Source organism: Gorilla gorilla, chromosome 4 (assembly GCF_029281585.2).
Source record: "Gorilla gorilla gorilla isolate KB3781 chromosome 4, NHGRI_mGorGor1-v2.1_pri, whole genome shotgun sequence".
In the NCBI taxonomy this organism is placed as follows: domain Eukaryota; kingdom Metazoa; phylum Chordata; class Mammalia; order Primates; family Hominidae; genus Gorilla; species Gorilla gorilla.
In genome coordinates, this window is record NC_073228.2 from 117,411,802 (window position 1) to 117,433,600 (window position 21,799).

The 21,799-nt window shown below is 35.9% G+C and overlaps 1 protein-coding gene across 4 annotated transcripts in view; it reads left to right on the forward strand.

Annotated features, from left to right (window-relative positions):
- YTHDC2 (YTH N6-methyladenosine RNA binding protein C2) overlaps positions 1 to 21,799 on the forward strand; it is an 80,863-nt gene that overhangs the window by 55,092 nt on the left and 3,972 nt on the right. For all 4 annotated transcript variants that reach the window (XR_008679982.2, XM_019028385.4, XM_031011437.3 and 1 more), the window contains 4 exons: positions 10,755 to 10,864; positions 12,587 to 12,879; positions 15,467 to 15,644; positions 21,529 to 21,732. Coding sequence is in view for 3 of the 4 variants with exons in the window: in XM_019028385.4 (XP_018883930.1) it covers positions 10,755 to 10,864; positions 12,587 to 12,879; positions 15,467 to 15,644; positions 21,529 to 21,732 (785 nt within the window). In the remaining variant the exon portion in view is untranslated. The remainder of the gene's footprint in view (positions 1 to 10,754; positions 10,865 to 12,586; positions 12,880 to 15,466; positions 15,645 to 21,528; positions 21,733 to 21,799) is intronic.

The following is a 21,799-nucleotide window of genomic DNA, read 5'->3' on the forward strand; positions in this document are numbered from 1 at the left end:
TAATAGCCATTCTGATCTCATTGTGGTTTTGAATTGCATTCTGGTAATGATCAGTGACATTGAGCTTTTTTTCATATGTTTGTTGGCCACATGTACATCTTTTGAGAAGTGTCTGTTCATGTCCTTTGCCCACTTTTTAATGGGTTGTTTTTTCTTGTAAATTTGCTTAAGTTCCTTGTAGACTCTGGATATTAGACCTTTGTCAGATGGATAGATTGCAAAAATTTTCTCCCATTCTGTAGGTTGTCTGTTTCCTCTGATGATAGTTGTTTCTTTTGCTGTGCAGAAACTTTAGTTTAATTAGATCCCATTTGTCAATTTTTGCTTTTGCTGCAATTGCTTTTGGCGTTTTTATCATGAAATCTTTGCCTGTGCCTATGTCCTGAATGGTATTGCCTAGATTTTCTTTGAGGGTTTTTATGGTTTAGAGTTTTACATTTAAGTCTTTAATCCATCTTGAGTTAATTTTTGTCAAAGGTGTTAGGAAGGGGCCCAGTTTCAGTTTTCTGCATATAGCTAACCAGTTCTTTCAGCACCATTTGTTAAATAAGGAGTCCTTTCCTCATTGCTTGTTTTTGTCAGGTTTGTCAAAAATCAGATGGTTGTAAGTGTGTGGTCTTATTTCTGAGTTCTCTATTCTGTTCCATCGTTCTATGTGTTTGTTCTTATACCAGTACCATGCTGTCTTGGCTACTGTAGCCCTGTACTATAGCTTGAAGTCAGGTAGCGTGATGCCTCAGCTTTGTTCTTTTTGCTTAGGATTGTCTTGGCTATATGGTCTCTTTTGGTTCCATAAGAATTTTGAAATCGTTTCTTCTAAGTCTGTGAAGACTGTCAGTATAATGGGAATAGCATTGAATCTGTAAATTTCTCTGGGCAGTATGGCCATTTTCATGATATTGATTGTTCCTATCCATGAGCATGGAGTGTTTTTCCATTTGTTTATGTCCTCTCTGATTTCTTTGAGCAGTGATATGTAGTTCTCCTTGAAGAGGTCCTTCACTTCCCTTATTAGCTGTATTCCTAGGTATTTTATTTTACTTTATTTTATTTTATTTCATTTTTTTGGGGTGGAGTCTTGCTCTGTCACCCAGGCTGGAGTGCAGTGGCACAATCTCAGCTCACTGTAACCTCCGCCTCCTGGGTTCAAGCAATTCTCCTGCCTGAGACTCCTGAGTAGCTGGGATTACAGGCACGCACCACAATTCCTGGCTAATTTTTGTATTTTTACTAGAGACAGGGTCTCACCATGTTGGGCAGGGTGATCTTGAACTCCAGACCTCAAGGTGATCCATCTGCCTGCCTTGGCCTCCCAAAGTGCTGCAATTACAGGCGTGAGCTATCATGCTTAGCCTTTTCCTATGTATTTTATTCTTTTTGTAGCAATTGTGAATGTGAATTCATTCATGATTTGGCTCTCTGCTTGCCTGTTGTTGGTATATAGGAATGCTAGCAGTTTTTGCACATTGATTTTATATCCTGAGACTTTGCTGAAGTTGCTTATCAGCTTAAGAAGCTTTTGGACTGAGATAATGGGTTTTCTAGATGTAGATCATATCAACTACAAACAAAGATAATTTGATTTCCTCTTTTCCTATTTGAATACTCTTTATTTCTTTATTTTGAGATGGAGTCTCACTGTGCTGCCCAGGTTGGAGTGCAGTGGTGTGATCTCAGTTCACTGCAACCTCCGCCTTCTGGGTTCAAGCAATTCTGCTGCCTCAGCCTCCGGAGTAGCTGGGATTACAGACGTCTGCCACCATACTCCACTAATTTTTTTTGTATTTTTAGTAGATTTGGCATTTCACCATGTTGGCCAGGCAGGTCTCAAACTCCTGACTTCAAGCGATCCACCGCCTCGGCCTCCCAATGTGCTGGGATTATAGGCATGAGCCACTGCACCCACCTGATGTGAATACTCTTCATTTTTTTCTCTGGCCTGATTTCCTTGGCCTGAACTTCCAATCCTATGTTGAATAAGAGTGATGAGAGAGGACATCCTTGTCCTGTGACAGTTTTCAAGGAGAATGCTTCCTGCTTTTGCCCATTCAGTATGATACTGGCTGTGGGTTTGTCATAAATAGCTCTTATTATTTTGAGATATGTTCCTTCACTACCTAGTTTATTGAGTTTTTAACACGAAGACATGTTGAATTTTATTGAAGGCCTTTTCTGCATCTATTGAGCTAATTATTTGGTTTTTTGTCTTTAGATCTGTTTATGTGATGAATTATGTTTATTGATTTGCATATGTTGAACCAGCCTTGCATCCCAGGGATGAAGCCAACTTGATTGTGGTGGACAAGCATTTAGATGTGCTGCTGTATTTGGTTTGCCCATATTTTATTGAGAATTTTTGCATTGATATTCATCAGGGATATTGGCCTGAAGTTTTCTTTTTTGTTGTATCTCTGTCAGGCTTTGGTATCAGTATGATGCTGGTCTTACAGTATGAGTTATGGAGGAGTCCCTCCTTTTCAGTTGTTTGGAATAGTTTCGAAAGAGTATCATCTCTTCTTTGTACTTCTGGTAGAATTCAGCTGTAAATCCATCTGGTTGGGCTTTTTTGGTTGGCAGGCTCTTTATTACTGCCTCAATTTCCGAACTTGTTATTGGTCTAGTCAGGGATTCAGCTTCTTTCTGGTTCAGTCTCAGGAGTATGTATGTGTCCAGGAATTTACCTCTTTCTTCTAGATTTTCTAGTTTATTTGCATAGAGGTGTTTATAGTATCCTTTGATGGTAGTTTGTATTCCCATGGGGTCAGTGGTGAGATCCCTTGTATCATTTTTATTGTGTCTATTTGATTCTTCTCTCTTTTCTTCTTTATTAATCTAGCTAGCAGTCTGTTTTATTGATTTTTAAAAAGAACCAGCTTTTTGATTTGCTGATTTTTTTGGAGGGTTTTTCTTGTCTCTATCGCCTTCAGTTCTGCTCTGATATTAGTTATTTCATGTCTTCTGCTAGCTTGGGTTTGTTTGCTCTTGGTTCTCTAATTTTTTAAATTGAGATGTTAGGTGGTTAACTTGAAATCTTTCTAGCTTTCTGATGTGTTCATTTAGTGCTATGAATTTCCGTCTTAACACTACTTTAGCTGTGTCCCAGAGATTGTGGTACATTGTCTCTTTGTTCTCATTACTTTCAAAGAACTTCTTGATTTCTGCCTTAATTTCGTTATTTACCCAAGAGTCATTCAGGAGCAGGTTGTTCAGTTTCCATGTAGTTGTGTGGTTTTGAGTGAATGTCTTAGTCTTGAGTTCTAATTTGATTGTGCTGTGGTCTGATAGACTGTTATGATTTTACTTTTTTTACATTTACTGAGGAGTGTTTTACTTCCAGTTATGTGATCAATTTTAGAATAAATGCCATGTGGTGATGAGAAGAATGTATATTCTCTTGTTTTTGGGTAGAGAGTTCTGTAGATATCTATCAGGTCCACTTGATCCAGAGCTGAGTTCAGGTCCTGAATATCTTTGTTAATTTTCTGTCTTGATGATCTGTCTAATGTTGTCTGTGGGGTGTTAAAGTCTCCCACTATTATTGTATGGGAGTCTAAATCTCTTTGTAGGTCTCTAAGAACTTGTTTAGTGAATCTGGGTGCTCCTGTATTAGGTTGCATATATATTTAGGATCATGAGTTCTTTTTGTTGAATTGAGCCCTTTACCACTGTGTGATGCCCTTCTTTGATCTTTATTAGTTTAAAGTCTGTTTTATCAGAAACTAGGATTGCAACCACTGCCTTTTTCTGTTTTCCATTTGCTTGGTAAATTTTCCTCCATCCCTTTCTTTTGAGCCTCTGTGTGGCTTTGCATGTGAGATGGGTCTTTTGAAGACAGCATACTCATGGGTCTTGGCTGTTTATCCAGTTTGCCATTCTGTGCCTTTCATTTGGGGCATTTACCCCATTTACCTTTAATGTTACTTTTATGATTATGTATTGTTATGTGTGAATTTGATTCTGTCATGATGCTAGCTGGTTATTTTGCAGACTTGTTTATGTGGTTGCTTCATAGTGTTACTGGTTTGTGTACTTCCATGTGTTTTTGTAGTGGCTGGTAATGGATTTTCCCTTTCATATTTAGTGCTTCCTTCAGGAGCTCTTGCAAGGCAGGCCTGGTGGTGACATATTCTCTCAGCATTTGCTTGTCTGAAAAGGATCTTTTTTCTCCTTCACTTATGAAGCTTAGTTTGGCTGGATATGAAATTCTGGGTTGGAAATTCTTTTCTTTAAGAGTGTTGCATATTGGCCCCCAATTTCTTCTGGCTTGTAGGGTTTCCTCTTAGAGGTCTACTGTTAGTCTGATGGGCTTCCCTTTGTATGTAACCTGGCCTTTCTCTCTGGCTGCCCTTAACATTTTTTCTTTCCTTTAGACCTTAGAGAATCTGATGATTTTTTTGTCTTGGGGTTGATCTTCTCATGGAGTATTATACTAGGGTTCTCTGGATTTCCTGAATTTGAATGTTGGCCTGTCTTGCTAGGTTAGGGAAGTTCTCCTGGATGATATCCTGAAGTATGTTTTCCAGCTTGGTTCTATTCTCTTTTATCTTTCAGCTACCCCAGTCAGTTATAGGTTCAGTCTCTTTATATAATCCCATATTTCTTGGAGGTTTTGTTCATTTCTTTTTTCATTCTTTTTTCTCTATTCTTGTCTGTCTGTTTTATGTCAGAAAGATGGTCTTCAAGCTCTAAGATTCTATTCTCTGCTTGGTCTGTGCTTCTGTTGATACTTGTGATTGCATTGTGAAGTTCTCCTGTTGTGTTTTTCAGCTCCGTCAGGTCAGTTATGTTCTTCTCTAAACTGGCTATTAGCTCCTGTATTGTTTTATCATGATTCTTAGCTTCTTTGCATTGGGTTACAATATGCTTCTTTAGCTCAGCGAAGTTTGTTATTACCCACCTTCTGAAGCCTACTTCTGTCATTTTAGCCATCTCAGCCTCAGCCCAGTTCTGTGCCCTTGCTAGAGAGGTATCACAATCATTTGGAGGAGAAGAGGCACTCTGGCTTTTTGAGTTTTCAGCATCTTTGCATTATTTCTCACCTTTGCGGGCTTATCTACCTTTGATCTTTGAGGATGCTGACCTTTGAATGAGGTTTTTGTGGAGTCTTTTCTGTTGATGTTGTTGTTGTTTTCTGTTTGTTTTTCTTTTAGAGTCAGGCCAGTCTTCCATAGGGCTGCTGCGGTTTGCTGGGGCTCCCCACCAGACCTCAGTTGCCTCAGTTTTTCCTGTACCTGGAGGTATCACCAGTGAAGTCTGCAAAACAGCAAAGATGGAAGCCAGCTCCTTCCTCTGGAAGTTCTGTCCTGGGGGTTATTGACCTGTTGCTGGCCCACATGCATCTGTAGGAGGTGACTGGAAGCCCCTGTTCTGAGGTCTCACCCAGTCAGGAGGAATGAGATCAGGGACCTGTACAAAGAAGCAGTCTGGCTGCATTTTGATACAGCAGGTGTGCTGCATTGGTGGGAACTCTTCCTCATCCAGACCGCCTGTATAGCCATCAGGCTGGGGTGGCTGAGTCAACCAAACCACAAAGATAGCAGCCACCCCTCCCCCTGGGAACTCGGCCCCATCTCAGACAGACCAACCCACTGCTGTTGGCTGGCTGGGATCCCAAGCCAGTAGGTCATAATTGGTGAGGTGCCATGGAAGTGGATCCCACAGAATGATGCTGCTTGGCTTCCTGGATTCAGCCACCTTCCTAGGGATATGTACAAACAGATTTCCTGCCTTGCTAGGGATCCCAGGGCCAGAGTATGTAAAACTCCTACGTTTCTGTGTGTGCCTGAGTGGCTGCTCTGCCAACACTCTACACAGATCTGTGGCATGGGCAAAGGGATCCCCTGATTCACAGGTTGCAAAGATCCATGGGAGAAATGTGGTTTCCTGGGAGGGGTCTTATGATCACTCACTGCTTCCCTTGGCTGGGGGTGAGGGTTCCTTTTGCTCTGTGCTGCTCCTGGGTGGGCCATCGCCTTCACCTACTTTTCTTCATTCTCCATGGGTTGATTTGTATGCCTAGTCTGTCCTAATATGAGAACCTGGATATTTCAGTTGAAGGTGCTGAATTCATTGTGCCTTTTCATTCTTCTTTGTGAGTGCCGCAGACTGTATCTGTTTCTAATAAGCCATCTTGATTGATCCCCTGGCATAACACATTTAAAATGTTCCTTCATAGTTGGACATCTTGATGATTTCAAATTATTTGCTATTTAATGATTCAGCAAATATTTAGTACCTACTATATGTCAGGTACTGTGCTAGACATTGAAGGTATAACAGTGTGTGTCTGTCCTTAGGAATTTGCACAGTAGTGAGGGTAGACAGACAGTAAAAAATAAATAATCTGCATGATACTATTAAGGAAATACAAGGAGGATCGCGTTAGGGGTGACCTACTTGAAAGAAAGCCTAGACAAGTTTTTCTGAGAAGACTTAAACTGAGACCTACAATATGAGAAGAGCCAGCCACATGAAAAGCAGAAATGTGCTGCAGGTAGAGAAAGAGGGAAAGCCCCAAGATTCTGTGCTAGGAAATGATCTAGGAATTGACAGAAAGGCTGTGTGTCTGGAGTGCATTGGTCAATGGAAGAGGGCAATGATAAGGTTGAAAGGAAAGCAAGGACTTGTAGGCCATAGAAATGAAAAGAAAAGGAAGTCATTAAAGGGTTTTAAGTAAAGGAATGACATGATGTGATGTGTTCCAAAATGTCATTTTGGCTAAGGGGATGAATTACAGGAGTAATTACAAGAATAGAAGAGTGGAGGCAGGTAGGAGGCTTTTGCAGTGGTCTTCTAACAAGATGATGGCTCAGATAGGATAGTGATCGCTGATATGAAGAGAAGTAGATATAAAATTATTTTGAAGGTACTAGTAACTGCTAGATTGAATGTGGGTAGTAAGGGAAAGGAAGGAGTCAATTCTCAGATTTTGGTTATAGTAGCTTGTCACTCATTTGAGATTCAGAAAACGAAGGAGCAAGTCGTGTAGGGGAGAAATTAAGGGTTCTTTTTAGACATGTTAAGTTTGAGATGGCTAAGACATTCTAAGTAAATTTTTTTTTAGGAAGCAGTTGGATATGCATTTTTGGAGCTCAGGGAAGATGTCTGGGCTAGCAATACAAATTTGGAAGTCATCAGCTTGTAAATGATATTTATAGACATGAGAATGGATTTCTTAAAGAGAATATATAAATTTGAGTAGTGGAAGAGTGATTAAGTGTTGGAGGCAAGTCTGTTTCAAGAAAGGAGTGGTTAGCTCTATTGAATGTGCTTTGAGAGACTGAGGGCATTAAGTTTGTATGAAGAGAGTAGAAATAGTATGATTGATAACTTATGAGATTATGGGGCATTGCTACATTGACATCTTCATCTGTGTGTCCTTTTGCTTTAATTCATTTAATATTTTCTTTGTGATAAAACTCTTTGAAGTGGGAATTACTTGATAAAATTTGTATAGATATTATTTATGGTTCTTTCTCCATACTCAACCATATTAGCACCATTAAGAGTGAATTTCATGGCAACTATGCCATCATTTGGTGTTGGTTTTAAAGATAAAATATTTAAAGATTCCTTTATTTGCTCTTTTTATTTCTGTCAAAAAGAAGTAACTCTCCATGCATTTCTTTATATTTCCCTTTAGTTGAGTTGTTTTTTTCATCTTCTGCCCATTTGTTTGGGTACTGATATTTTACTCAAAAATTTGAATGATAGCATTATAATTTAAAGATATTATTAATCTTTTTTCTATCATGTTTAAGTCAATCTATTATTCATTTTGGTGTTATGTATTTTGAGTTCTGAGTTTTGATTGCTGTGTATTTAAACTGAATAATCTTTTCCTATACTATTCACTTTCAAAGCTGAGAAAATTTCATCCCTCCATTGATGTGATAAGTATTGTTTTTGTTTTCTCTAATTTGATTTTTAATATTTTTTATAACCATGTTGAGTTGATTCTGGCCTAAAACAAAGATCTAAGTTTTTCCAAGTGCTTTCCCTTCATCTGTACAATTTATTAAACAGTTCTTATATATCCTCCTTTAGAAAGCTTACATGATTGCATATTAAATTTGGTATCGTTAACCTTTTTGTATACTCTATTCCTTTACATTTCTGCCTTTATATTGCACCTTTTTATTTAGTATTTTTATTTATTAATAAATTCTAGTATCTGGTAGTAGAAGCTCTAGCTGTAACTCTTTACTGCCTTTCTGTTATTGAGCTATTGTTTGATAATCTTACCTATTTTTTAATAATGAATGTTCATTAGTCATCTTCTTGTAATCCTTTTGCAAACAACAGTTCTTTTGTGTTTGTTTGTTTGTTTGTTTGAGACAGAGTCTTGGTCTGTCCCTCAGGCTGAAGTACAGTGGTGCAATTACAGCCTACTGCAATCTCTGTCTCCCAGGCTCAAGTGATCCTCCCACCTCAGTCTCTCGAGTAGCTGGGACTAAAGGCACACACCACCGTGCCTGGCTAATGTTCATATTTTTTGTAGAGATGGGGTTTTGCCATGTTGCCCAGGCTGGTCTCAAACTTCTGTGCTCATACAATCTGCTCACCTTGGTCTCCCAAAGTGTTGGGATTACAGGCGTGAGCCACCGCACCTGGCCTCTTTTGTATATTAATTTAATGTTTCCATCCAGGAAATTTAGTATCTTTTAATTAGCCATACCTTATTTTAAATTTATCTTAAAAAATATATATTTTTGGTAACTTTTATAAAGGTTGGGGATATTTCCTAAGGTGATTCTTAAGATTCTTTTGTTGCTGTTTTTAGTCGTCATGGTGAATGGATTCTCTTTGTGTAATTTTCTTGCTGAACTTTAGAAACATTATTGCAGACATTATATATTTTATGTACCTTGTTACTTTATTAAACTCATTAATCCTTTGGATTTTGTATTTATTGAATTATATTACCTTCAGGTAGTAATACTTCCATTTATTACCAAAATGTATTCCTTTTATTTCTTTCTGAGGATATTAGAAAACTGAATTAAGGTCCATTTTGTCTTACTGAATTTTAAAGGTTCAAATTCTAAAGTTATACTATTGATTATAATGTTAATTTTAATAAAAGTGTCCCTTTTAAATAACGGAATAGTGTTTGTGTGTGTGTATCTGTGCGTGTGTGTGTGTTTTTGTTTTTTGTTTTTTTGTTTTTTTTTTTTTTTTGAGGCGAAGTCTCGCTCTGTGGCCCAGGCGGGAGTGCAGTGGCGCAATCTCGGCTCACTGCAAGCTCCGCCTCCCGGGTTCACGCCATTCTCCTGCCTCAGCCTCCCGAGTAGCTGGGACTACAGGCGCCCGCCATCACGCCCGGCTAATTTTTTTGTATTTTTAGTAGAGACGGGGTTTCACCGTGTTAGCCAGGATGGGTGTTTTTGTTTTTAAGAGACAGGGTTTCACTCTGTTATTCTGGAAGTAGTGCAGTGGTGCAGTAGTTATAGCTCACTGTAACCCTGAACTCCAAGGCTCAAGTGATCCTCCCACCTTAGCCTCCTGAGTAGCTGGGACTATAGGCATGAGTCACCACACCTGGCATAGAAGGTTTTGTTTTGTTTTTTTGTGTATGTGTTAAGAATTTGTTGAATTTACTAAATAGCATTTGAGCATTTGTTCATATAATCAGAAATTATTTAGCCTATTGATGTGGTATATAGATTTTCTTATGGAACTGCTATTTTGTTCTGAGAATAAACCTTCCTTGGACTAAGTGTGATTTATTACATTGCTGGGTATTTTTCTAACATTGTATTTAAAACTTATATTTATCTTCATTGGGGAGGCTGACCTGTAGGGTTTGTGTGGTGTGTGCTTGTACATATTCCAGTATGTAGGTTTTAGGTGTTAATCAGGTTTTGGGTTAGGTTTAGATTTGTCTCATTACAGGAATGGTCATTATTTGATTCCATGCAAAATTGAGAGACTTGGTGTTCTGGATTTCTTTGTTGATGTTCTTTAAGGATATCTCTGATTTCTTCCTTAAATATATTTGTGTTCTTCTAGTTCCTCTACTTTCAGTTTTAGTAATTTTCATGTAGAAAATAATTAATTTCTTTGAAGATTTCAAATTTATTATTTATACATACTGTATATTTTAGCCTATATCAATTTCATATTTTATAATGCATTCTCTATTTTTATAATCTCATTTTCACCTGATTTTGTAGATAGATTTTTGTTTTCTTCTTCCTTTATTAAATTTACAGAGGGTTATCTATTAATCTTTTCAAAGAACTGGGTTATAGTTTTAATTACCATTTTGTCTTTCTAATTCATCTTTTTTTTATTTTCTATTTTCATCTACTTTTCTTTGGGTTGTATGCTATTTTTCTTAGATATATTTAGCTGTATACTTTTCCTTTTTAAAACTGACCTGTGACTTTATAAGAGTATTGCTTTGGGCACCTTTCATAGTTTTTGATATGTAATATAGTCATTCCTTCCTTGAATTATGTTCTTTGTTTCTTTTTCATCCAGTTATTAAAGATTGTGCTTCAAATTTTATATTTTTGTCTTTTTTATTTTGTTGCATTGTGATGAGACATTATAGTCTTCAAATGGTCCCTTTTTTTTCCTTTTAAATAAATACTGAGATTTAACGTGATCTTTTGAGTTTGAAGGACTTCCCACACAAATTGTTGTATGTCAGGAGGGTTTGTGTATATGAAGCATATTTATTCTTCTTAGTTTTTTGCCATAACGTAAGAAGGTAAAAGTGATTCTTTTTTCATTATGTACTTGGACAGTGGATGGCATTCCCAATGACAGTAGTGATAGTGAAATGGAGGACAAAACTACAGCTAATTTGGCAGCCTTGAAACTTGATGAGTGGCTCCATTTCAAACTGGAGCCAGAGGTAAGTTGCTTTCAAGTAGTGTAATAAATTTCTTTCATTCAGTTAGTGTGAATTGATATATAATATGATAAAATTTTTTTCTTTACTATTGAGCCTTTAGTATCAGAGAATGTAGCTTGTTTTTCAGTTTTCTTGGGGACCTCATTCATTCTCTTCTGTATTGGGGTTTATTCCAACAGAGGACTTGGAAAACCTAGTTGTGGCTCATTATTTAAGCAAGGTAATTGTCTTAGTTTGTTGTTGCTGCTATAGTAATTTATAAAGAACAGAAATTTATTTCTCACAGTTCTGAAGGATCTTAAGTCTGAGATCAAGGTGCTGACGTCGGTTGAGGGCTGCTGGACCCTGCCTCCTCTAGAGTGGAGGAATACTGTGTCCTCACATGGCAAAAGGCAGAAGGGCAAGAGGGCATGAACTCCCTCCATCAAGCTCTTTTATAAGGATACCTAATCCCATTCATGAAGCCAGAGCCCTCATGACTCAATCACCCCTCAAAGGCCAACACCTCCCATTACTATTGCATTGGAGGTTAAGTTTCAACATGAAGTTTTGGAGGGGACAAAAACTTCAAACTGTAGCAGTAATCCTTGAGTATTTCTGGATATATAAGAAAGTATTGAGTATTGGGTACACAGGAACTCCCTTTATTTTTTGTAACTATGTTTTCTCAGAGAAAGATATGATTCCATACTATTTTCTCTTTGCATATACTTCTGAATTGGGGGTTTGAGGGAGGATGAATGTTTCTTTTCAAATTACAAATTTTCATGACAAAGTCTCCCCTTGATTCTATCTCTACTGTCCAAGATCATTCTCTATACATTTTTGGGAGGCGTCAAGCTGTCAGTAGTTAACACTGGCTAGGTTTACTATTTTAGCATCCATTCATTCATCACTTCAACCTGCTACACTCTCACTTCCATTCCCACCAATCCATCACTTCACTGAAACTGTACTTGCCAAGGTCAACTGTGTCCTTCATGTTGTCATAGTCAGTCTGCTGTCCGGGATAAATGTGACCTTTATTATTTATCACTATTGTCCATATCCTCCTTTTTGTACTCCTGCCCTTCCCCAGTTTTCTTCCTTACTCCTGCCCCAAATTCTTTGTCACTAGTTACTGTAACATTAATCTTTCTTAATTCTTTCTCTGTAGTCAGTCCTTCTTAGTTGTTTCACAGACCCTGCTGTATGTGTTTGTGCCTTAAATTTTAAGTTCTCTAGCACTTTGTGTCTTAACTCTTATCTTCTTACTCCCTCTGTACATTCCCTGGGGACTTTATCTCTATGTGTATATTTTGCAATCATTTAGGAACTGGTGACTTTCAAGTTTAGAGCTCTGTCTTAGACCTTTCTATGAATCCAGCTGCCTTCAGGACATGATCATTTGGATGTTCTACAGGCACTAAAATAACACTATGAACTACATATATTTTTATTTACCCTGCTGCTACTTTTCCAGTGTTAATCACACTCTACCACAACTATTGTTTACTGTCTTTCTTATTAGACTATTTAATTTGATTTTGTGTCTTAGTGCCTAAAATATTATAAATAAATTTTATTTCATTCATGCATTAAAAATAATGAAATTAGTAGTAAATTATATGAAATGTGAAATAAGTTTATTGGAAACAGTTGCAAACTAATGGAAACTAATCAACAAATAGGTGTTTTGCATATGTGATATTCATTTGCTTGTATCTATTTGAACTATTACAGGCAGCTAGTTTATTGCTGCAGCTCAGACAGAAGTGGCATAGCTTATTTTTACGCCGAATGAGAGCTCCATCTAAACCTTGGTCTCAAGTTGATGAAGCTACCATAAGAGCAATTATAGCTGTTTTAAGCACTGAAGAACAGTCTGCAGGTTTACAACAACCATCTGGGATTGGCCAAAGGCCAAGGCCTATGTCTTCAGAAGAGCTTCCTTTGGCCTCATCTTGGAGGTCAAATAATAGTAGGAAAAGTTCAGCAGATACTGAATTTTCTGATGAGTGTACTACTGCAGAAAGGTAAATTTATGACATTTTACCAAAATGGGTCACTTTTTATTCAGGAAAATGAATTATTTATCTTAGAATCATGTGCTTTTATAATATTTAAAAATTACTTTTTTATAATCTAAGATCCATGAAAAGATAGCAATAAAATGGAAAGAGTTTTCTACTTGTTCAACTTAATTCTTCTAAGTATTAAGGTAATATGAATTTTAAACTATTGATATCTGTGAGTTATTTAATAAGGCAACTCTTTGTCAGGAAAAGGTCAAAATATCTAATTTCTAGAATTGAGTCTCTCAAAAATATATAGACATTTAAAAATTATGTATTTTACTTGATATATGTGAAGTAACATTTTACCTAGATACCCTGGGCCATACTGGCTATGGCCATTTAAAAGAACAACCTCCTTATAAGCCTTATCTAGATATCAATACTGCTGACTAGCATTCCTATAGAAAAGTACTTCACTCAGTGACAGATTGAATGCCAGTTCTTGGTGTGAGGGATCTAGAAGTGTACAAAACAGGTAAGATCTCCTCCAGAAGATAAACATTTGATTGAGGGGAGGCATATAATAAGTAAACAAATTTACTGTCGTATGACAAGATTTCTGTTATAATTTAGCCAAATTCTTCTTTTCTTCTTTTGCAATTAAATGTGGTGGTGTTTTTGTTTATTTTATGAATATTAATGAGATACCGCATACTGAATTATTTATGTAAAAAATATATTTTAGTAATATGATAGTGGTTACAATAAATCATTGGCCATGATTCAGAAGTGTTTCTGGTTATAAAAACATTTGTTAGAATCAAATTTAAGTTATTTTATAATCAGGTTTTCACCTTGTTAAAATTCATAACAAAAAACATTCTTGGTTATGAGGCTAATTTTGGCAATACTGGTAGAAAAGTCTCTGTAGTAAGAATTTGATTTTATAGTTAAACTGAAAATAGAAACAATGGAAACATAAAAGATACATAATGCTTACTGTTTTTCAAGGATCAGGTGGGGTTTTTAGTACCTTTTTTGATCAGATTTTTGCATATTTGAATGACATATAAAGGCTTAATATCATTTAAGCCTTTAAAGAGGAATAAAACATTGGTTTCCATGTTCTTCAGATATTACATTTTAGTACTAATTTAACCAGTTTCCAAGGAAAGCTTGTAAAATGTGTGCCTGAACCTTTCTTTCTGGTCTAGACCCTGCTGAGAAAAAGGGGAAGACTAAAAAGTAATTTTTTTACTTAGATACACCGCACTTTTTGAAAATATTGTTCTAGAATTTTCTCGAGCATTAGTTATTTAGGATGTGGGAATATATTTCCATAGGAGTTATTCTGTGGTAGAGTTATTCCTAAACCAGCCTATGAAAAATTCTGTTAGATTCAAGAAATGTGACATACTAATATATAATGCATAAGTGTTTCTTGTATGCTGATTCAAATGAATCAATAATTTGAGACAATTGAGGAAATGATAATTTTATTGGGATTGGTAACCACTTTGGTTATGTAAGGACAATGCACTCATTTTAACAGATGCATATTTAAATATGGAAGGATAAAATGACATGATGTGTGGGATTTACTTTTAAATATGTAAGCCAAAACAGAAAGGAAGCAGGAAGGAAAAAACAAAATAATGTTAGATAAATCAAGTAGGTGAAATGTTCAAGGAACTAGGTCAGTGGTACTGTGAGATGTCCTACATTCTGAATTTGTCTCTGTTGTTTTCCTGGCACTATTTATTTCTGTACCCTATGTATCTTTTATTTTTTATTTATTTTTATATTTTATTTTTGAGACAGTCTCACTCTGTCACCCAGGCTGGAGTGCAGTGGCACGATCTCAGCTCACTGCAACCTCTGCCTCCTGGGTTCAAGCAATTCTCCTGCCTCAGTCTCCTGAGTAGCTGGAATTACAGGTGCACGCCACCACGCCTGGCTAATTTTTGTATTTTTAGTAGAGATGGGGTTTCACCATGTTAGTCAGGCTGGTCTCGAACCCCTGACCTCGTAATCTGCCCGCCTCGGCTTCCCAAAGTGCTGGGATTACAGCCACTGCACCCGGACTCCATACCCTATGTATCTTATGTAAGCTGGTGGTTAGCTCTCAGGGTTTGATTTGATCCAATGTTTTAACAAGAATATTTTATAGGTGGTGTTGTGAACTTTATATTGCAATACATCAGGAAGTACTTAATGTCTGTCCCAGAAAGACTCATACTTTAAGAAAAATTATGAAATTCCTGACTGCCATGTTTGTGGCATTTATTCATAGAATTTTAGAATAGAAAAATCTTGGAGTTTAGATATAATCCTTTTATTTTATTTAACAGATAAGGAAATTAAAGCTCCAATAAGTTACGAGGCTTGCTCAGGATCTCATACCTAGTTAGTTGTAAATTTAGAACTGCCATAGACATCTATACTTCCTGACCTTAGTATTTTTAAATAATATTCCATAAATCATAAGATCATTGGGACTTTGGATTGAAATGGCATCTGCTTTGTATTATAAACTTATACATAACTGATCTTTGTATGACTAACTTATATATAACTGATCTTTGCTTCCTCCTTCTTGCTCAAGAGTACTGATGAAATCTCCATCTCCAGCATTACACCCACCTCAGAAGTACAAAGAGAGAGGAATTTTACATCCTAAACGAGGCACTGAGGACCGATCAGATCAGTCTTCTCTGAAATCTACAGACAGCAGTAGTTACCCAAGTCCTTGTGCTAGTCCTTCTCCTCCATCCTCAGGAAAGGTAAGAGTATCTGAAAGAAAATGTAGTAAGGAACAGATGTGTAGCACATGTAATCCTAGGTAAATAAAATTGTAAAACAATTAGAGTACTTTTCTAATTGTGGCCTCTTCTAGATATAAGTTGAAGCTAGCAAACTTGATACACTTTGAGTAAATTTTAAAGTTTTTCCTGCATGCCAAATATTTCTAGTTATTACCATCTTGGGGTATTTTAGAATGCTTTAAAACTATAGATCATTCACTACTGGCATGTAGGTAGGCTGTTTATTATTTCTTTCCTATTTCTTTCGAATCCTTTTTTTTTTTTTTTTTGAGGTGGGGTCCCACTCTTTTACCCAGGCTGGAGTGCTGTGGTACAATCATATCTACTGCAGCCTTGAACTCCTGGGCTCAAGTGATCTTCACACTTCAGCTTTTGAGTAGCTGGGACCACAGGTGCATGCCACCATGCCCAGCTGATTAAAGAAAAATTCTTTTTTTATAGATGGGGATCTCCCTTTGTTGCCTAGGTTGGCCTCAAACTCCTGGGCTCAAGTGATCTTCCCATCTCAGCCTCTGAGTGGCAGGGATTACAGGTGTGAGCCACCATGCCCAGCCCTTTAGAAACTTTTTTGCTAAAATAAATAACAAAAAGATTAATTTAACTTTGGTTTATAATTTCAGAATCGAAAACAGTGGTTTCTTTCTATTGTTAACTGGTTTCTACAGTGGTTATATTAAAAAAAACAAGATGGGATAGGGTTAGGAAGGTAGGAGATGTTGATAAGAAATTGAAAACTATCTTTAAAAAAACTTGTAATAAGAATAATTTCAAATGTTCATGATGTGATGACTTTTACTTTACTGTTTTAGTAGCTAAGTATTTGATTAGGGGTTATTTAGCTGCATATTATATTTTGGCGAATGTGCCTGTTGAAATACTCTTTGTTAAATAAGAGGAAAATAAATGTTTTTGTAGATTTGCATTCTTAGGTTTTGAAGTTTTTTGGTTTATTTATACACCTTTATTAAGGTGTAACTTACAGTAAAATTCAGCAGTTTAAACTGTATAATTTAATGAATTTTGGCAAATGTATACAATCACGTAACTATACCACAATCATCTACACATTTCCATCACCCCTACTCCCTGGTAACCCACTGTTCTGCTCTTTGTCCCTTGAGTTTTGCCTTTTCTAGAATTTCCTGTAAATGGAATCATATATATGTAATGTTTTGTGTCTGGCTTATTTCACTTAATAGAATCCTTTTGAAATTCTATTAAGTGAAATAAGCCAGACACAAAATGCTACATACATAAGATTCAATGTATCAACAATCTATCCATATTGTTGAGTATATTATTAGTTTATCTTATTACTGAGTAGTATTACATTTCTAGATAGACTATGGTTGGTTTTTCCATTCATCAGTTGATGGACATTTGGGTTGTTTGCACTTTTTGGCTATTATGAATAAAGTTGCTAACATTGTACTAACTGGTACTAACATTCAAGTAAAATCTTTGTGTCTAAATATGTTTTCTATTATTTGGCAAATCCCTAGGATTAGTATTGTTTGAGTTGTTTGATAAATGTATATTTAGCTTTACAAGAAACTGTCCAACTGTTTTCCAAAATGACAGCACTATTTTGCATTTCCTTTAACAATCTTTTAAGAGTTCCATTTGCTCCATATTCTTGACAATATTTGGCATTTTAGCTTTTGTAATTTTAGCCATTCCAGTTGGGTATGTGGTAATAGGCCATTATAGTTTTAATTTGTATTTTCCCAGTTACTAATGATGTTGAGCATCTTTTCATGTGCTTATTAGCCATTGTGTATCATCTTTGTGAAATGTCTGTTCAAATCTTAGTTCACTTTTTGTTGTTGGTTTTTGGTGATTTGTCATCTTTCACTGAGTTGTAAGAGTTTTCTGTATATTCTGGGTACAAGGCTTAATTATTATATGTTTTGCATATTTTTTCTAACAATATGTGGCTTGTCTTTCCATTTCCTTAACAGTGCCTTTTGAAGAGCAAATGTTTTTAATTTTGATGGAGTCCATTTCATCAGCTTTTTCTATTATGATTAGTATTTTTTTGTGTACTAAGAAATTTTGTGTACCAAACCCAAGATCATAATTTTCTCCTATGTTTTTAGAAGTTTTATAGTTGGCAATCTTACATTTTAGATATATGATTTATTTTAAGTTAATTTTCGTTTATAGTATGGGTGAGTCAAGAATTACTCGTTGGCTTTTGCTTATACAATTGTTCCAGTACCGTTTGTTAAAACCATTTGTTTTTTTCCATTGAGTTACATTGACACCTTTGTCAAAAATCAACTGGCCATAAATATGTGGTCTACTTATTGGATTCTTCAGTTTCATTAATATCTCTCTCTCTCTATATATATATATAATATATAAATATATATTATGTATTTATATATTAATATATTGTACATATTATATAATATATAGTATATTTATATATTAATATAATTAATATTTATGACATATTATTATATATATATTTGCCAGTGGTACACTGACATTATTTTAGTAGCTTTATAGTAAGTCTTGTCCTTCAACTTTGTTTATCTTCTTCAGTATTATTTTGGCTGTTCCAGGTCCTTTGTACTTTCATATAAACTTTAAAGTCAGCTCATCAGTTTCTGCAGAAAATTTTTTTGGTATTTTGAGTGGAATTGCATTGAATCTATAGATCAATTTAAAGAAAATCAACAATTAACACTTCTTAGTCTTCTAATCCATAAGTATAGTATATCTGTTCATTATTTGGATAGTCTTTAATTTCTCTTAACAATGTTTTATAAATTTCAGAGTACAAGTATTACAATTTTTTGTTAAATTTCTCCCTAAGTATTTAATGTTTTTGTTACTGTTCTTTAGAATTTTAATTGCAGGTATTCATTGTTAGTATATACAAATACATTTGATATTTGTATATCTGCCCTGAATCCTATGACCTTACTTCATTTATTAATTCTATTAGCTTTTTATGCCATCTGATAATAAAGATAATTTTACTCTTTTCCTTTTCAGTCTGATTGCTGTTTATTTCTTTCTTACCTTATCTCTCTGGCCAGAGTCTCCAGCAAAATATTGTTCAGTGTTGAGAGCCACATATCTTTCCCTTGATCTTAGGGGGAAAGCATTTTTTGTCTGTTAGTATGGTGAATTTCATTGCTTGATTTTCTTATGTTTATACCCCACTTGGTCATGGTGTTATTTTTATATATTGCTGGATATAATTTTGTTAAATGAGGGATCTTTGTTCATGAGGGGTATTATTCTGTAGTTCTTTTTTCTTATGTATCTTTGTATGGTTTTGATGTCAGAGTAATGCCGGCCTCATTAGATTAGTTGGGAAGTGTTTGTCCCACTTCAGTATTTTAGAAGAGATGTGTAGAATTGGTATTATTTCTTCCTTGAATATTTGATGGAATTCACTTATGAAGCCATTTATTTATTTATTTATATTAATTTTTTTTGAGACAGAGTCTCACTCTGCCACCCAGGCTGGAGTGCAGTGGCGCGATCTCGGCTCACTACAAGCTCCGCCTCCTGGGTTCACGCCATTTTCCTTCCTCAGCCTCCTGAGTAGCTGGGATTACAGGCATGTGCCACCATGCCTGGCTAAGTTTTTGTATTTTTTAGTAGAGACAGGGTTTCACCATGTTGGCCAGGCTGGTCTCGAACTCCTGATCTCAAGTGATCTGCTCACCTCTGCCTCCCAAAGTGCTAGGATTGCAGGCGTGAGCCACCATGCCTGGCCAACAGTGTTCTTTTATTTTACACTTTACTCCTTTATGTTATATTGTTTTCATACATTTTGTTTTTATATAAATGCTATAATGTATTGTTTTTACTTTACATAGTCAGTTACCTTTATGAAGATTTCAAAGTCAGAAAAATATATTTTTATATTTATTATTACTAATCTTGTGCTCATTATTCTTTTATGTTAATACGAATGTCCATTTTGTATTATTTACTTCTGCCTTAAGAACCTCCTTTCTGGGACTCTGGATACACAGATGTAAGACCATCTCATATGGTTCCACAGGTCACCGATGTTCTCTTCATTTTTTTCAGTCATTTTTCTGTCTTCATTTCAGATAGTTCTACTGTTTTGTCTGTACGTTCACTGATGTTTTTATTTAGTGTCTAATCTGCTGTTCTTTCCTTCTAATGTGTTTTCAAAGGCTGTATTTTCATCTCTAGAAGTTCCTTTCAAGTCTTTTAAAAACTAAAAAAAATATATATATATATATGTATATATATCTTCTGGCCGGGTGTGGTTTGTGTCTGTAATCCCAGTGGTTTAGGAGGCCAGGTTGGGATGATAGCTTGAGGCCAGGAGTTTGAGAACAACCTGGGCAACATAGGAAGACCCTATCATCTCTACAAAAGAATAAAAAAATTAGTTGGGCATGGTGATGGGCCACCTGTATTCCTAGCTACTGGGGAGGCTGAGGCAGGAGGATCACATGAACCCAGGAATTTGATTTTATAGTGAGCTGTGATTGTGCCACTGCATTCCAGCCTGTATGACAGAGTGAGACCCTGTCCCCCTAAAAAAAGTTAATAATATCTTCCATTTCTCCTCTCATTATGTTCAAGTTTTCCTCTACCTTCTTGGACATAATGAATGTATTTATAACAGATGCTTTAACATTCTTGTCTCCTAATTATATCAACTCTGTCATCTCTGAGACTGTTTCTGTTTATTACTTTTGGCATTTTTTTCTTTTACTTTTGTTTCTGTTTTGTCTTCTTGTTATCCAGTGCTTTGTCTGTGGAGAAAATGCAAGTACAAATTTTATATTCCATATGCACGTGAGAAACGGGTTCAGATTTGTAAAGAGCTAGTAAAAATTTACTTGTAAATGTGTCTGATTGCTCATTGCAATCAGAGTCTCAAGATGACAACAGTATTTAACTTCTCTTCAGCCTTAATTATGTAAATAACAACCTTTGTATATTCTTTGTGTTTCTTGTAATTTTGTTGGGCAGCTAGGTTTTTGTATATTCCTTTCAATAGCGTTAGACTTTGTTGTGATTCACAGTTTAGTTGCAATCAGTTGAATCCTTTTGAAGTTTGCTTTTAAGTAATGTTAGGATTGGGCCAGAGCAGTCTTTATTCTGTTATTAATTTAGTTCCAATACTAAGGTATGGCCCTTCTGTGGGCCAGTACCATATATATTACAGGTTCTATCTGTTCTGGCTGAAGATAACATGAAATATTCCCAGCCATGAGTGAGCTCTAGGAATTGTTTGGTCTACTTGTTTTCCTTTGGATCTTTCCCAAGCCTTGGGTTATTTATCTTTTTTCTCACTCATGTTCAGGTCAGCACTTAGCCAAAAACTTGTGGGAACCCCTCTGTGTTTCCTTTGGAACTCTCTTTATGTGCAGCTCCTTTCTAAGATAGTACATTGCTATGCACAGTAGCCACTTCGGTCTCTGAACTCCAGTTTCTTTCTGCACAACTTAATGAGACCACTGGACTCTGTTTTTCTTTGTCCTCTGAAAACTGCCTCCAGGCAGTAAGCTGGAGAAATATTTGTTTTGTTTTCTGATTTTGAAAGTTTATTAAAACAATTTCTGAAAGTATATTTGAGGTATAAACCAAAGTTGGTACTCCAGGAGCCTTTGTTGATAAGGGATTTTGAATGCTCTGAAAATGAGTACTTGTTTTTGGCTAACTTTATTTTGGTTGAGTCTTGTGTAGGTTTCAGACATGATAGAGCTATTTGCATTTGTTGAATATATGATAAAATATTTTGGCTTATATGTTTATGAAGATGTTATTTAATGGAGCCTCTTGGTTTTGAAAGGTCAGATTACCTTTCAAGAACTTATGTTTTCTTTTATAGGGCTCAAAATCTCCTTCGCCAAGACCAAACATGCCTGTTCGATACTTCATAATGAAGAGTAGCAATTTGAGAAACCTTGAAATTTCTCAACAGAAGGGTATCTGGTCTACAACTCCTAGTAATGAACGGAAGCTAAATCGAGCCTTTTGGGAAAGCAGCATGGTTTACTTGGTATTTTCTGTTCAAGGATCTGGACATTTCCAGGTGAGCCACCCTGAATCAGTAAAATGGGGTTGTTCTGGCTGTAGGTTAAATCATAGAGATTTTTAGA